This window comes from Chanos chanos, chromosome 7 (genome assembly GCF_902362185.1).
Source record: "Chanos chanos chromosome 7, fChaCha1.1, whole genome shotgun sequence".
Classification (NCBI taxonomy): Eukaryota; Metazoa; Chordata; class Actinopteri; order Gonorynchiformes; family Chanidae; genus Chanos; species Chanos chanos.
In genome coordinates, this window is record NC_044501.1 from 21,140,490 (window position 1) to 21,157,989 (window position 17,500).

The 17,500-nt window shown below is 43.7% G+C and overlaps 1 protein-coding gene across 1 annotated transcript in view; it reads right to left on the reverse strand.

The window, feature by feature from the left end:
* Positions 1-17,500, reverse strand: part of robo2 (roundabout, axon guidance receptor, homolog 2 (Drosophila)) — a 330,740-nt gene that overhangs the window by 186,212 nt on the left and 127,028 nt on the right. The window contains exon 2 of the mRNA XM_030779068.1: positions 1,598-1,924. Within this exon, the coding sequence (XP_030634928.1) occupies positions 1,598-1,924 (327 nt within the window). The remainder of the gene's footprint in view (positions 1-1,597; positions 1,925-17,500) is intronic.

Here is a 17,500-nt window from a genome sequence, read left to right on the forward strand (position 1 = left end):
CACACACACACACGAAAAGCATTATAGGTTCAGAAAGTGAACGCAAATACTGAAGAAAAGCTAGAGCTGCTGAAAACGTGACGTGTTAGCTCTCTCTCTCTCTCTCTCTCTCTTTTTTTTTTGACACAATGACTTTTCTCAGTAACACAAGATTTCTGAATGCATCATTTAACATATGTTAAAATAATGACTTTTTACTCCCTTCCCTGTCATTTGTGCTAATGTCAAAACATCAAACGACTATGTGAGGTTCATTTGCCAGAAGGTCACGGCTCTCTAAAAGCTTTTGTTTGAAGAGTGAAAAGCAAAGCGCGACAGTAGATACTGTCCGATCCATAAAGCCGGTCGCCGAGATAATCTGCATGAGTTCTGACCCCTGGGTTTTCCCCACTCTGGGAACTTTAGTTAGAAGTTCATCTTCAAAGGTAAACCGATCCACAGGTCAGGTGCACTGTCTTAATATTCCCCCGTGGACCCCAACCCCCCATCCTCCCCACCCCCCACCCCCTCATGCCACAAACCCCCACCCTTGCCTTTCCCATCTCTCTTTCATCCAACTCAGTTGCCCCATCTTCATTCTCTCACTCCTATTTTATTACCCCATGATTCTCTCCATCAAAGAAGAAAGGAAAACCCACAAACATTTGGCGGGGTCCTTCAAAGCACTTCCATGAGGCGAAGATGTACGACCTCCTAGTCTCTCAAGTCTCCGACATTAATTAGCTGCAAACCATGACTCAGGTATCACTGTAAAGGACAAGCCAAACCCAAAAGACCAGAGAAAGATGCTCTCAGGAAACACGGTTCCAATAAACATTAGACACTTCAAGTCTAACACGGAGAACACCTGGACTTGTAAATTATATTCAAAAGCAGTTCGAAAGTTAAAAAGAACAAAAAAAAAAGAGCAAGTATTAGCAAACTTTAACCTAGACTCTGAGGTGAAAACATTTCAGATGCTTATCACAAAAAAGTAGTATTGTATAATACTGTGTATGGAATAACAGCCTGTTGCTGAAGGTCAGATGACACACCTTTTCCTGTATTAAACACATACTCATGTTGAGCAACATCCAAAACAAACATTTCAGCATCTAACCTGGTTTTCCAGCAACCAGCACAAAACAATCAAAGGTTCAGAATCTTAAAAGCCTTATGCCAATCTTGTCTTGCCAATATTTTTATTCAAAGGTGAAAGCAAGTTCCTTTCACAGTCCATCACAAAGCTATCACAGTCACACAGGATGTTTTTCAAAGTGCAAAAGCAGGATGAAAGATCAGAGTACAGCCTAGACATCATGTGCTATTCCTCATCCTTCCTGTTTGTTCTTTATCAATCTTCTATATTTCTCTGTAGACTTCATATGAAAACCAACTTAAAACCAACCTTTGCTAAGTCAAATGTATGAATCAATGGATGGCTTAAGGGTTGATATGGAGCTTTTGAAAGTGGTCTGGATCTATTTAGAGCTAGTTGGAGACATATACTAGGATGACCAACTATTCCAGATTTATCCTGCCTTTGCACCTTGAAAATGATGGGTGAATGATGACTGAAATAAGTTATAGATGTTAGCTATGCAAAGCTAGGACTCACATGCTACTTCCAGCGAAGCATTGCGACTGACTGCCTCTCCCAGGTAGTTCCGGGCCACGCAGACGTAGGAGCCTTCGTCAGGTTTGCTCCGCCGTCCGTGGACGATGCGCAGGAAGAAGAGGGAACCGCTGGGCAGGAGCATCCGATGGGAACGCGGGTCGTCTTTGTCTGTTTCAACTCGCTCGCCGTCTTTGTACCACTCTACGGTGGGCGTCGGCCGACCCTCCGCCTTGCAGTTGAGGGTGGCGGGCTCGCCCTTGGACACGATCAGGTCGGAGGGGTGCTCCACGATACGGGGTGGGGAGTCCTCTTGGCGCATTCGGGATCCTGGAGAGAAAGACACAGAGAGAGAAAGACGGAGAGAGAAAGAAAGGTAAGGTACAAATAACGAAAAGTGGAAGTAAGAGGAGGCTCTTGCCAAACGTTGTGATTTCCACAATGTCAGAATTTCTCCTATTTATTACTCTTTTGTAATTTTAACTTGAGTCACATTAAAATACTTCTGAAAGGACCGTTTTATCCTGAAATGTTTTGGAAATGATTCTCATTTGGCACATGGCCCAGCCCCTGTGCTCGAGCTGTTAGACTGATTAACCGGAATTTGTTCGATTTGCACAGATTTAAATTCACCTCCTGTCATTCAAATTCAAATGCAAATTCTACATCCCCTGCAGTACGATTAATTCAGTTCACATTCAAACTCATGAACCAAATGGAAATAATTTTCCAAGTCCACTTTCACAATTTAAGCGTAACCCTGCTGACCTTTGGGGTCATGAGGTCCTTCAAACCAAAGCTACCAACACACTCAGTTCTTCAACAAACAGATTTAATCGACACATGCCATTATCACAGAGTTCAGCACTATCCTGACACATCCTCAGCCAGTTCAGAACTGGCCTTTTACCAGGGACATCTCAACAGTTTGAGCAGCACTTTTTGATTCTCCTGCCTGAACAATTTATGGATTTCTTTCATTTATTCTGTTTGTTGACTTTCATAAGAGTGTGTCCGCTCTTTTCCGGAAGACTGTCACAATTGCTCCAAAATTCCCTATTCAGGACCCTACTTCTCTGAGGTACCCGTCGAGCTGGAAGGCCATTTGGGACTTGTCTTGTGTGACTGAGGGTGCAGCGGGGTGAGCCAGGCGCTGTGTTAAAATGCTAATCCCCTGAGCTTTTTCTCTTTGGCCTTTTTTTTTTTTTTAAATATGCGATGGGTGACACTGGCAGCCAGCACTGTGGGAGTCTGGCCTTTATGATAATGCTCTCACAAGGGACAGTTTTCACCCCAGAGATAAGGCACCAGAGGCCACTCCTGCATTTACATCACTGAAGCTCAGGGAAGCTTTAGACAAAAGATTCCCTGATCCCCTTAACATCCAAAAACCCTCCCCAGGAACAAAAAAAAAAAAAAGAAAAAAGAAAAAGAAAAGCGAGGAGCGAGGACTCAGACGAGCCTCTCCTGGTTTGTCGCAGCCAAGGCGTTGAACTGTATTATATTATGTTCAGCATCTCAGGTTTAGGCCAGAGAATTCACTTTGTTAACTCCATTTGGCTGATTTTCTCCCTTGCTCTAAAGACAAATCTCTTTACCCTTAAAACCACTGCAAAAACCTGCTAGCGGGAAGCTTGTCGTGGCATGACGAGGGAAGATTCCTCTCTGGGAACCGATGTGAAAGTTCAAATAGTGTCACGTATTTCCCAGTACATCTTTTAGTGAGCATTAGGACAGCTTGTTATGTAATACAAAGAGTTATTCAATTTGCTCCAAAATTAGCCTGGAATCCCGTCCAACTATGCAATGTAAAAGCCTTCAGGTCCTTTTAGAAGCATCCCTAAATTAACCTTATCCACTGACATAATGTTTAGTCTCCTTCATATTTCTTGTCTTGGCACAGTCGACATGCAGACAAACGTTAATCAATCTACGTAATGCTGACACACTAACAACACCACAACATAAAAGAAATAAACTCTAGTTGCTAAGAACGTCAGCCAGTGGTTCTGTTCAGTTCTGTTGGGTGCTGATCTTGTATAGACTACTTTCAGTGAGTCAATTCAGTTTGTTTAAAATGCTGAGACAGCTGGGAGCTCTGGAGTGCTATGGAGATGAGATATCTGAAAATACTGAGTGGAGTGTGTTTGTGCTACACAGAAAAGCCAGGGAAAGGGCTGTGCAGTGTTTTAGCTGGTCCAGCAGGGGAAAGTGACGATCATGTGACTGTGCCCTTCCCTGTAGCGGCATGTGTGGAAGGGCACTGCACTGGAGTGTGTTACAGTGTGTGTGTGTGTGTGTGTGTGTGTGTGTGTGTTTGTGTGGTGACTGCACTCTCAGTGGTTTTCTGTACTATAAACTCAGGGGAAAATGCTATTCCCCAGCGAACAAAAAAATGAGACAAGGAAACTTTGAAAGATCAGCACAAATGTGTGTGTGTGTGTGTGTGTGTGTGTGGTATGTTTCTCTTCTTTCCCCGCATGGGGTCAAGAGACACACAGTGCTGTATTGACCCCCTGTTCAGAAGAGACGACATCTCCCCCTCTCCACCTAATTTGGGCTAATTCCAGCCATTTCCCTCACATTGATTAGTGATCAGCTCCGGTGTCTGCTGCCTAAGTGGGGCCAGGGACTGAGGCTGGGTTAGAGGGAGGGGAGAGGTGTGTGTGTAGGGGGCGGGGAGGGGGGGCGTGGGGGCGCCTCTTCTAGGAACTAATCGCAACGTATGTATGAAAGCTGTTAGTTTCATACATGCACAGCTTTCAGCTTATTTTACCGCTCTCTCTCCCTCTCTCTCTCTCACACACACACACACACACACACAGTGTTGGCAGAGCTGGAAGGTGCTGTGAGCCAGCCGCTGGCCCAGGAGCCAATCCATTTGACAGCACGGGGAAAGAGGGGGCAAGTTTATACTGGGGCTATAAGTGACTAAATGAATGAAGTGCTAATTAACATTATGACATTGATAAATGGGGGACCGAGATAAGGGACAGATCCAGGGACCCCGTCTCCCATCCCACCTCCCCCAGATGGAGTGTCGGAAGCACATTAATTCCTATCTCATTGGAGCATCTGCCTCTCCTGTAATCCAGCACTACTGGAAACATGTTTTCTCCACCAGGGCAAAAGGCATAAATGGTTAGGACTCCATTCGATTTATATCAGTCTAATTTCTTTTAATCCAATTTGTATTCCAACCTACTGACTCTAATCGCTTAAACCTTAAGGCCCCATCTGCTGCCATTTTTCATCAACAGAATCCTCCACGTTTGTCTTTTTTTTTTTCCTGGCCAAATGATGGAGGGATGAATTCTAGGAGGAGAGAGGGGAGAGTGAGAGAATGATTGGTCAATATGTCCATTCAACAGTAAGAGGAAGGGCTGATAGGAAATACACTGTGTACGTGTTTTTCCTAACACCTAGTACTACACTCTCTCTCTCTCACACACACACACACGCGCACACACTCTTTGACCCAAGTTTTCTCTGTTTTTGTCTTTCTATCAAACACCAACCAGAGGCTTCTTTCCTCACAGACACTCTACAGAAAAGGGCTGAAATAAAGGCGCATTATGGCACCCCCTGCCACTCTCAAATCAGTGCCCACAAGAGTGCACAAGAGAAAATTTCAATTTGCTGCATGGTATAAGGCCTCCAGAGCTCTCTCTCTTTCTCTCCCCCTTCATGGGAAATGGTCTAGCTGTTGCCCTCTTAATACGATCATTGGTGTTGTGCACTGAAGTGCTCTCTGAATGAAAGCGAGTGTACTTCAGCTGGTCAGTGGGCACGCTCCAATCAAACAGCTATCCACCCCCACTCCATCATTTCTACAGCAGCACTTTCATTGCGCTACAAACACTGTCCTCTTCCCCTCACGACACGTCCCCACAGCATAATAAAAGATTGTTTAGAAACAAAAAACAAAAAAACAAACAAAAAGGGAAAAATAAGACAACTGCTAAACTGGGCAAAGATGCCTACGAAACCGCAAACTGTCCCACAGAAGGAAGAAGCAACGCGACGGAAACAGAGCTCCATCTTCTCTCTGTCCCTGTCCTCTCCAGTGATGGACAGAAGAATAGAGAGGCAGGCTTGGTCTGTGGTGTTGCTAGGGAGAGCCCCTGGGGGGGGGGTTGGGGGTGCTGTCATGTTGGGCATTGTTTAGAGGCTGGTCAAGAACAATAAGACTCTCTGGTTGCAGTCCTTTTCCCCACAAAATGGAGACACCACTAATTTTGTGCCCTGTGCATTCTGACCTAACATGTACATTAAGGGCAGGAGGTGAATGGAAAATAGGATGTAAAGCACAAAGACAGTGAGCGCACACACACACACACACACACACACACACACACACTCACACAAACACACACACTGTGTCATCAATGTTTAACTATACACACACGCAGCTACATAAAAAACACATTCTTTTTTTCTTGGTACCCCTCGTTGGAGAGGAAGAACTGCGTATTGTGTCTACCTCCCCTAACCGGCAGGCCACACAAGAAGCCGGGCTGCCTTTATTGTCTTTATCACATATTTATTCATGTGTAGAGCAGAAGGTCGAGGCTTTGATGATCTTTTTGTAATTATTTTTATTGGCTCCCGAGAGAAATCCAAAGCCCACCAACCAAATCAATACCCACACAGGTCTCCTCCCGTGCATAAAGGCTATGACTCCCCGAAGTGATATCACTTATTCTGCCAAACAGACGTGTGTTCGCGCTGATCAGAGGAAACCAAGGGCAACCTCACAAGCCCGGGCCCGAGCTTTCAAAGAGGAGCAGCAAAGCAAGAAGCCAAAATATCATTTAACAAAAAAAAAAAAAAAGGCTGATGTCTTTAAAGAAAATGATGTAGCTTGTTCCTTTCAGGCTATGGCAGAGGTAGAAAAGACTGTATGATATTTGTGTCATATTTTAAACTAGTAATAATAAGGTCATACCAGTTACCACTACTAAAGGCACATTTGAGATAATTTTCTAGGTTCCTAATGCATCCTTTTTCTTTTAAGAAATACTTTAAAAAATCAGAAGACTCTGACTTGTTAACAGTGTTTAATGTCATTGTTAAGTAGTAATGATTTATTGCCGTACTCTGGGCTTACCCGGTGCTGTCATGTCTATGCTAAAAACCTACCGGCACATTTCCACATGTTTCAGATGTGTGCTAAAGTCATTTAGACAAAGTCTGAGGAAGATGTCTATGGAGCCTGTTCAGTCAGAAGAAGGGAAAAAGGATCTAACTTCACAAAGCACCTCCGACTCTTACTGGTGAATGACATAGTCCTCATTTATAGCCAAAAACAATGTGATATTCTCTCTCTCTCTCTCTCTCTCTCTCTGAAAGATTGATTTCTCTACTTCAGCATGAGTGACAGAGACACATTTGTCTTGTCATCAGACAAAATTGAGAAAAAAATAGTATGCGGAAAAAAGATGATGTTACTCTGTCACACACACGTAGACACACACACGCACGCACGTACACGCCCGTGCGCGCACACACACACACACACACACACACACACACACACACACACACACACACACACACCTCTGAGAGTGCATTCTCTGTCTCACTGAGAAGATCTATACATGGAAAAAGCAAACACTCCGCTGGACAGCCGGTGGTAATTTCAGGAGCCTAGGATGTTCTCTGCCGCCCCGCTGCTGCTTGCTTGTAACAATTATCAGATTGCCCCCCTCTCTCGGTAAACATTTCAGCAAGACAGGGACTTATTGACTTTGTATCAGTGTATGCCCCTCTACTCCACCACCCTCCCATGCAGACACAGTATAAATAGATAACTGTGGGAAAGAGAATATCATATTCTCCAGTAATGGGTTGCTACACATACCTTGCATTTCAGAATGCTTCACGCCGGCATATTCTCTCTCTCTCTCTCTCTGTCTCTCTCTCTCTCTCCCCATTACAGTGCATCCTCTCTGTCTTTTTCCTCCCTCCTTCTCTGCCTCTCCCTATCAGTAGCCATCAAACAGTTGCAATGTTATCTCTTCTCTCACATCAGGAGATGGCTTGTCAAAGCTAAAGTCTACCAGGGAGGGAACTGATTTCTGGAACAAAAAAAAAAGAAAAAGAAAAGAAAGAAAGAGATAAAAAAAAGAGTCAAAAAAGAAGGTGGAACAGGGAAAGGAAGAAAAAGAGAAAACGGTGTGAGGCAGCAGGAGTGTGTTGATGAGGGCGTCTTGCCTGAGGACCACCTCCAGATTCTGCCGCGTTCCATAGGCTGATTAGCGTGAGGAATCCGGGGACCTGGCTGGCCGCTCTGTTGCTTTCAGAGCTTTGCCAGGGACACGGGGGCCGCGTGTGATGCAGATCAAATGATTTCCAATGGGCGTTCCACTCAAGCGCACAGCTCCACTGTCTCACACCAACACCATCACCACACCAACCGCTCCATCACTGCCAACACCCCCCCTCCCCCCCAACAACACCCCCCACCTCCTCTCCTCTCCCACAGGGCCGATACGCAGCCCAGGATAAGACTTTACACTGCCTGCCACTGCACTCGCAGAGATGGCTTCAGCTTTGCTTTACTCAAGCCTGGCTGCAGTGGATGTGTAACATATTAGGGATGTGTGTCGTAAAGGACTTTAAAAAGCATACTTTGAATAAATGCTTTGAAGCACCATAATAACATTCTTTCAAAAGGTCTTACATAATTTTGTCTTGAAAACAAGATAAGATCAAATCTTGAGTTGTATATCAACGATCTGTGGTTGTGCGTGTGTGTGTGTGTGTATGTGTGTGTGTGTGTGTGAGCATTCTCAAAGCAGGTCAGATGTGGTTTATCAAGCCGACTCTTCGCTTTGAATTGTCAGTGATTCCAAACAGAACCAACCCCCAAAAAAGGCTCACCAAAAATGAAATGAAAAGGAAGCAATTGGTTCTCTTTCGAAGCATTATAATCTTTGTTCTTTCACCCAGCATGGGCTGGGAGCTTGGCAAAATTGAAAAGGGTAAAATAAACAACTGCTTTATTGGTTTAGAAATGAATGTATGAAGGATAGAAGGGTGAGGGAAAAAAGGGGTCCTGCAGGTGGTTAGGATACATGGTGTTGAAAGATGAGGGAATAATTGGAAAAGCTGTGTGGGATTTAGCCTAGTCTGGGCTAAACACACAGCATATCAATGAGCTGAGTTAGCAAAACCTGGGCTGACCGCTTTAAGCAGCCTCAGACATATGAATACACTCAGAAAAGCACCCACCAATCATAGACCACATTGGAAAGGTAAGATAATCAAAATTCAGGTGGATCTCTCTCTCCCTCTTTTTTTTTTTTGTAAATCAAAGCATGTTTTGAGTTCAGATGGGACTTTATGATTTATTAAATTCCTATTTCATAGGACACTTAATCCAGACATGGCTCAGCCGGGGGGGAAAGGCAAGAGCGACTCTTGAGTTCCAGTGCAGAGAGATGACAGAGCCAATGGAGCTCACTGGCGTTTAGTAAGGAACATAAAGAGAAACATGCAACTAATCGCTCTGATGTCATCAAGATGTGCTTGTCTTAGCCACAGGTCCCAGCTGATGGTTACCATAGCAGTCAGGAGGGTCACTGATGAGCTCTCTCTGAACCAATCAGCACTAATCCTTTCAGAGTTCTACACACTGAATTTCCACTCTCCAAACCAGTCCCTCAGTGTGCCAGAAACATGTTCTGACGGCCTGCCCTCACTGTTACTCTATCAACAAAGAGTCCTTCACTGAACCATTACATGATTCAACAAAGCTACGTGCATGTACACACACACACACACACACACACACACACACACACAAAGAATGACAGGACAACTAGCAGACGACACCCCACACTGAGAAGAAAGACGTATGTGGTCTGCTGGATGAACGACGTGCAAAACGTGTGAACCGTTTCAAACATACGGTAGTGTGTAGTATTCAACGTGGAAAACATTTCAAAAGGTAGATTCTGTGGTATTCTGAAGGACCACCGTTTAACATACTAAACGTTTCAGATGTCGTATTTAGAACTCTTGCATACAGACCCAACCCGCCAATCTGCTCAAAGTGAAATGCCCTCTGTGCACCGTACATTAAGATGGATAGGGTTCCCCCCCCCCCCCCCCCCCCCCTTTATTTAAAATTCCTCACAACCCTGCCCCACTCTCGTCTTAGTCTTTATACTATGTGTGGGACTGAAAGTGAGAAATTACAAAGAACAAGATTAAAAAGCAAAAAGTCTAAATTGTCTGAGCAAGTGACAAACTGAGCATCCAGCCCAACAGAATTACATTGGCATATGTGCAATGCAATTTGTTTTGTGTTCTTTCTCTCTCTCTCTCTTTCTTTCTTTTTACTTTATTTTCAGGTAGGGATCTGTACAATAAAAGAACTGAGGAGTCTGTATTTTACATCAAGTATTACTTTAACAAGAGGTTGATGAGCTTTGGGGATTGGTTCAATATAAATCCAGCTCCGAGTAACACGTTTTGTGTACGTTAGCGGTAGAAACTCTAGCTCTTCTTCACAACGCAATGAGACTTTCCGCTAGCTATCAGAAATCAGCGCCAACATGGATGACAAAAAAAAGTAAACAGATTTTGCTCTGAGCAGGCACCTGTGACGGGTAGATTGTCTTATCGCATTTGGTATAAGAAGTCATCGCAAGGTAAATAGCATGTAAGATTAATAGGCACTATTTGAGCTAAAACGAATCACTAACGGGGCTGATAACGCAATTTAACATGGACTTTGCCTTGAGAAACTAGTCATCGATTAAGCTTTGTTTGCAGAAGTTAAACATATTTGTCTGAGTGCAGTTCAATACTGCACAGAGATCTCTTTTACCACTGTCACATACGTTTCAACAGCAACAAAAAATAATAATAGATCCCTGAATTAGATCTAATTAGATCCCTGGATTCAGCCAAAATTTCCAAAGCCAGATTTCTCTCATGAATTTACATGCTGCTATGATATGTCAGCTGAGTTCAAGGCTTTGAGTAAACACCTGAAGATCAGAACACGACTCCTCAGTGTAGCAGAGCGGTTTAATTAACGGTAAGCCTGTTCGGTGGGTTAGCCAGCCAGCCGTCACTACGGGATGATGCATGAGAGAGGAAACGGCAGAGCGGGGAGCTTTATTCACTGCCTGAGCTGCATTACTGCCCAGCACGTCACCCCGCGTGTGACGGATGAGCGTTTGAGTGCAGCGTGCTCTCTCTGTCTTCACGAGCGCACCACTGAGAGAAAGCTTCATCTATATTTACCAGAAAGCTCCGTTTTTTTTTTCTTTTTTTATCTCATTGCATAGCATGCAATTATTTATTCATGCATTTATTTGCATTTATTTTTCCAATGAGGTTACTAGGAAGAGTCTTAAAGCGAAGTGTGTGTGTGTGTGTGTGTGTGTGTGTGTGTGTGTGTGTGTGTGTGTGTGTGTGTGTGACTTATGCACAAAACTGTGCAAAAGAGCAGATACCAAGAGAAACACAGAGGTAAAAGAGAGCATTTCAAGATGTTTCACTTTTTGTTTAGTGATATTTACACAAAATATGGTCAATCCAATGAAACAGCAGTGTCATTCACTCTGTGTGTGTGTGTGTGTGTGTGTGTGTGTGTGTGTGTGTGTGTGCACGTGCGCATGTGTGCATATGAATATGTCCGTGTGTCTGTCTTCCACTGCAGTAAGTCAGTCAGCCTTGACACAGATCTTTTCTTGTCTCAGGGTTGCTGGGAGACAGCCAACCAAAAGGGCAAGGTGAGAGCGGTGACAGCGAGAGTTTACAAATAGCCACTTCCCCAAACAACAAACCTGTACCCAACAACACAGATAAAGCTAACATGCTATTTACACTATTTAACCTCACATGCAGATAGCCCCTTACATTACTCTTTGTGTTAGTTTCCTCTGTACCAGCATGGCCTTGCACACATTTCTGCTTCACTCTTGTGAGGACATGGAAAATGCTGATCTGAGTTCTGTGAGGCTGGGCTTGTTGGAGAGGCAGTTGAACTGTAGCTGTGAGTTCAGTCTCTGACATATGAAAAGCATTAGGCCCTTGGACACAGGGTGGTCCAACTTTCATCTGCAGGGCTACTGATTTTGTCTTGTGGTCTCAAAAGCAGGGGATTGAACCAGATTATATGGGTATAATGACAGCCTAAAAATATCTTAATTTTAACTGTAGCAATCCAAACCACAAGGACAGTACTGTTTATCAGTAAGACTTTTTGAATGTATGGTGCCCCGTTAGGCTAAGAGAGTCCTAAAACACCCCAAACGGTTGATATTATCCAATATTTACCACTAAATATACTTTCCTATCTGTAATGTTGATAATCTTTCATACGGACCTGTTTAGGAAACAGCTCTTGTAAGTTTGGTTGGGAAGGGAGAAAATATGCAGTAACTTTTTTTTTTTTTTTTAATCCAGCACTCTGACAGGTGTGCTCTTTGATAGCACAGGTGTGTGGAAAGTGAGGGTCTGTGTTAGCTCTGAGAAAATTCCACGCTCAATTAATCATGTCAAAACACTTTACCTACGACCTCAATCTCTTTTTTTTTTTACCTTAAAGTTGACCACAGGTGGAGCTCTCTTGTCCCTTGTTTAAATTCCACCTCCATACAAGTTTTCAGGTCTGGGCAAATAGTGCACAAAAGATGCTACTCTACAGACACTGGGCAAAATTCAAACAAAAACCTGTGTCAGTCAGAGAAACAGAGAGAGAACATTTTGGTGTGGGTGAGTGGGTGTGCTGTGTTCTGTGAATGATCCGTCAATATACAGTTTTAGTTCACAGTCTGACTAGCTCACAGACTGAGCGAAACTTCTGAGAGAGATAGCAATGGAACTTCAGTCCTTGTCACACTAAAATTGTTTAAGTAACTAGCATAGCAGTCAAGTCAAAGATAGAAATAAACAATAAAATAACGCTATCTGTTCCCTGTCTCTTAGGCAGGGCAATCAGGTCTTGGCAATGTCTTAGTCTGGGAAAGCTACGGGGAGGCCTGACGGAGAGTGAGCCAAGCCAGCTTCTAAGAGCCGCAGATGCTTAAGTGTCATCTCTTTCAAGTTCTCTTACTCTCACTAGGAAAAAAAAACACCCTTACCTGCAACAAACTGTGTTTTATTTGACATTCCCATTGTGAAAACCATTGAATGACTGCTTTCGAGAGCGCGCGAGTCAAGCCATTTTCATGGGAATGACTTAATATTCAGACCAGTTTATGACTAAATCCAACTTAGCGTGAACTGCAAACATGGGGCTAAATCTATGATCGATATGTAATATCATGTAAAGCAAATAAAATTATACAGAACACAGATCACCAGCTTGTTCGTTGTTGTTTTGTTTTTAATCTGACTTGTTGTTGGTCTATACGAGTCTCTAAAAAACAACAGATGCCAAGAAAGATTTAAAGGAGGATTGGGTTTGTGCATTAACATAAAAGCGGGGAGCTGTGTCCATGTTCAGTCACAGAGTGGAGTTAACAGTGTGTTCAGTCGCATTAAAGGAACTGCTAGGACGCTCACTTTTAATGCGACTCTTTAACCCTCATTACACGTCTCCTCCAATCCCTCCAGCATTCTCTCGCTCCAGCTATCTTTCACTATCGTTCTTTCTTTTCCTCTGCCCCATCACTTTGGCTTTTCATCAGAGAGTCAAACTGCTTTTATTTTCTCAGCTGAACAGGCGTGCATGCACACGCACACGCACACGCACACACACACACACACACACACACACACACACATTCTAGAAAAGGCTTCAGTGTCATCCTCCCTGAGGTTTCAGTGGAACAGTCATCATTACCACAAACCTTTCCTGAGAACGAGCCACAATTACAGTCAAGACGCTCCACACTCGTGCTCTCACTGAAGTAAAACATCGTATTGGTACTTGTGCAGTGACCTCAGAACGCCTTGTCACCCGTGTTTTAGGTCCTGGCTGCCCTTCAGTTATGACACACACTCAAAACAACACTGCTTAATCGAAAACTCTCAAAAGCACACTAATGCAAGGTCAGTTGTCTGACACGCGCACACACACTCACACACACACACACACACACACACACACACACACACACACAGAAAAATGAGAGTTAGAGTTTCTCCTGACTGTGCAGAAATGAAACCTCAGCCTGGAGGCGGATGGAGCAGCACAGTAAGGGATGGACCCAAGAGACCTCAGGTGCCCGTTACAATATCTCCATCCCCCTACACACACATACACACACACACACACACACATCCCTTCCAACGCCCACCTTCCCCCTGCCAGAGGAGAGGAAAAAAACAGCATCATATTTCAGCACACTTCAGTCATCCACGCGCCCGTGCAGGACGACAAGAGGCAGCCGCCCTGGTCCTCAGCAGCTGGGTCAACCCTGAATAGAACAGAGGCCATGGATCCATATGTCTGCCAGTCAGTTCAAGGCATTCCTCTGTCAGAGACACTGATTGGCCTGGGCCATGACATCATGTCAGAAACAGGCCAATCACGTCTTCAAACCCATATTTGCTGGGACAAACTAGCAGTGTCACTGTATAGAGTTAAATTTGTGACCGTTCCGAGATAAAACAGGCTCAGCTTCAAACGCTAACACAGATTATGAATTATTTGTGATGTTCATTTAAAACCAAATGGCTTGCCATGAAATGCAGAGTTGTTACATGAACAGTTATTTGTGGGCATGCTGTGTTTATCGTGAAAGTTCTCACATGAAGCTGAAGTGCAGTTTAACAGTCTGTTGGATAAAGAACAAAGGAAGGTAGCCATTTAAAAATGTTCACTGGATGGTAAGTACTTAAACTGAAGAGAGACTCTTGAAGCAAAATTAAACTATTTAAATTCTGGTACTACAAGACAACGCTAATTAACATTATTCTGAAAATACATTTAACCCATTATATTTCCATTGAAATAATCAAAATCCAGTCCAAAATGCTCCAGACAGAAGGATGTTCACAAGCTGATGTAAACTCCTTTCCTGGAAATTCAGCAGATGGGAACATCATATTTCACAATGCACAGTTCCCTGACTGTCAGACAGCAGGCTCTTACAGGACAAACTGTCCTAAATGCAAGTGCTTTGGAAATACCCTCAGCTGTGGCGCTTGTCCAAGCTCTGATTGCCTGATGGGTGTGATGTCTACATATATAAGGCCATCATCATTCTAGGATGTTCTATTTGCAATGGTTGAATGTTCCGAAAACACCACTCAGAGCCTCTAAACCACCACACTGAGACTACTGTCACTGCGCGTTTTCACATTTCCGTTCTTATGTGTCCCTATCCCAAAAGAAGTCTAAGTTTAAGCCCCCCCCCCCCCCCCCCCCCCCCCCCCCACCCCCAAACCCCAGCCTCTGTCCTTCACTTTCTCTCCCACCCATTCCCTTCTCTTCACAACAGTTGGTATAAATCAGGCGGTCTGAAACGGCACTGCTGACTGTGGCCATTCAGAGCTGCCGGCATTGTCGCCAGTGTCAGCCCCTGAATGCGGCTCCCATAGCCCCTTTTTGTGCTGCCTAAGTGGTCTCTCCTGGGTCACTCCCATGGATTACCTCTCAAAAGGGCCCGGCCGATGGGAGATGGAGGGAAGGAGGGAGGGATGAGTAGGGGTGGAGGAGGAAGATGACAGAGCAATGATTCGAGGGAGTGATTCACAGCTCTCTGAAAGATGTACACCCCCCACCCCTCCACAACCCCACCCTTCTCTCCCTCTGGCTGTCGGGCCATGCCTTCAGCCAGTGCTTAGCAACCGGTGGACGGAGTGCAGCACAGAACAGCGATGGAGAGGGAGAGAGAGAAAGAGAGAGAGAGAGAGAGAGAAAGGGGGGGGGGGGGTCCATGTTTCAGCTGAGAGGACTAGACTGACAGGCTCCATGGGGAGGGTGTTAAGACTGGAAAAAAGGCCAAAAAAAAAAAAAAAATAGAACAGGATACAAACAGGCAAGAGCAACAGCTAAGAGGGACAAAGGGAAAGAACTGACAGAGAAAAGACAGACTGCAGTGAGGAGGAAAAGGGGTGGGAGCTCCAGTGTTGTCCAGTCTTCAGCACATCAAATTAAGATCCTCTCTCCTCTTCTCTGCTGCATTTAAACTACTCAAATGAATCCAAGCAAACAGCAGTAATCTCTCAGAGGGCTTATGCTGACTTCACTAAATGTGTAGGTATTCTCCATCTTAAAACCTACATCTCAAAGACAAATCTATTTCATTTACTGCATATTACACTGCATTGCGTGCCTTTGGATGTGTGCCTATTCTATTCTATCTGCCTGGATGTAGGAATATTCAACACAAGACTTTGAGACAGCATGGTTTATTAATGTCACTCTATTAATACAACACTTAATGACACGTATCGACGATAGATTAGGTGCAGCAGAGTGGCTGGCAATTCCACCTCTCAGCTAATCAAAAGAGTCATTTAATTGTGCAATTAACAACAAGCATCATCATTAGTGATTAATTTAAGAACTATTTGCAAATTATTAAGTGCTTTGCACTGTGTATAAAGTACACTAGCTATTACAGGGTTGCAATATTTGATGTATGCTGAGGTGGTGATTACTTGACAAGGCTACAGATGAAGGTGCATGTGTGTGTGTGTGTGTGTGTGTGTGTGTGTGTGTGTGTGTGTGTGTGTCTACACAAGCACTACCACTCAGCGAGGGACTGCCCAACAAGACTGAACAAACACTCAGCATAATGAAAATAGACAATGCAGGCAATGGGTAATGAACAAGCGCTGTGTTACAGTAATGCTTGTGAGAATAAAGACTGACTTATAAATGCATGAATGACTAAACTAAATCCAGAAACAGCAGAGAAACCAGACAAAGCCTTGCCCAGGACATGGCACTGTCTAAATCTATTATAGGAGGAATGAAACATTTTAAGTAACAGTGGTATACCCTGATGTAGATGAAATGTAGCCGAACAGCATTCACTTTCATCCTGGTATTAATTTCACTCCTTTTACTTCAGCGTTATATTATTTAGTTAATTAATTTATTTATTCGTTCATTTTTTTCCCGCTATGGTAGACGTAGGGTTGAATATCAGTCACAAATGTCTAATAACGTACCGGAAACCGGTGAGTCCATTCACTGACCATAAATGAAAAATAAATTTTAAAAAAAAGTCGTTAGCGTCTTTTGGGGGTAAATATAGCAATATCCACACTTAGACAATGCTCGCCTATTCGCCTAGTGTTCGTCAGACCCAGCAGGTGTCAAGTAAAGAGCCACATCTAGGAATGCGATCCTTTGAAGGCAATGGACAAATCGGTTTTGAATATGTTTTTACAAGTATAGTAAAACACAGCACAAACTTTAAACCAGAATAAGTTGTGTAGCTTTGTTCCAGCTCAATCAACAACTGTTGGCTAAATTCTAGTTATTTTTCCCTGAATGGGAGTTGTATAGACTGATGCTAAGCAGCGCAGAATATCAACTTAAAATGTTCCGCTGAGTCTATAAAACGATTTTTTCCCTGTAATATAGGCAAATACTTCTCCTGTGCGCGTCACTGAATTTACCTATTATAAGAACATTTCTGTCAAACAACCGCAATCAACCACTGCAAATGGTGACCAGAACTGAGCAAGAAATCTTAGCGAAGTGTGATAGATGTACCCTGTGATTGTACAATCCATACACATTGCACGAAAGCAGCGCATTTTGTGTACGCGATGTAAGTTTTTTTTCCGTGAAAACTTATGAAAGGAAGCCTCTCTGCCTACAGAACAGAAGCTATTTACACGTCGAGGAGAAAACTGCGCATGGTCGCGACATCATATCGCACTCTTGGTTTAAATATCATATAAAACCTTTTAAAAGAACCCAGGAGCAGCACTATTTGAATGATACCTACAGCTCAAATATTTCATTACAATCAC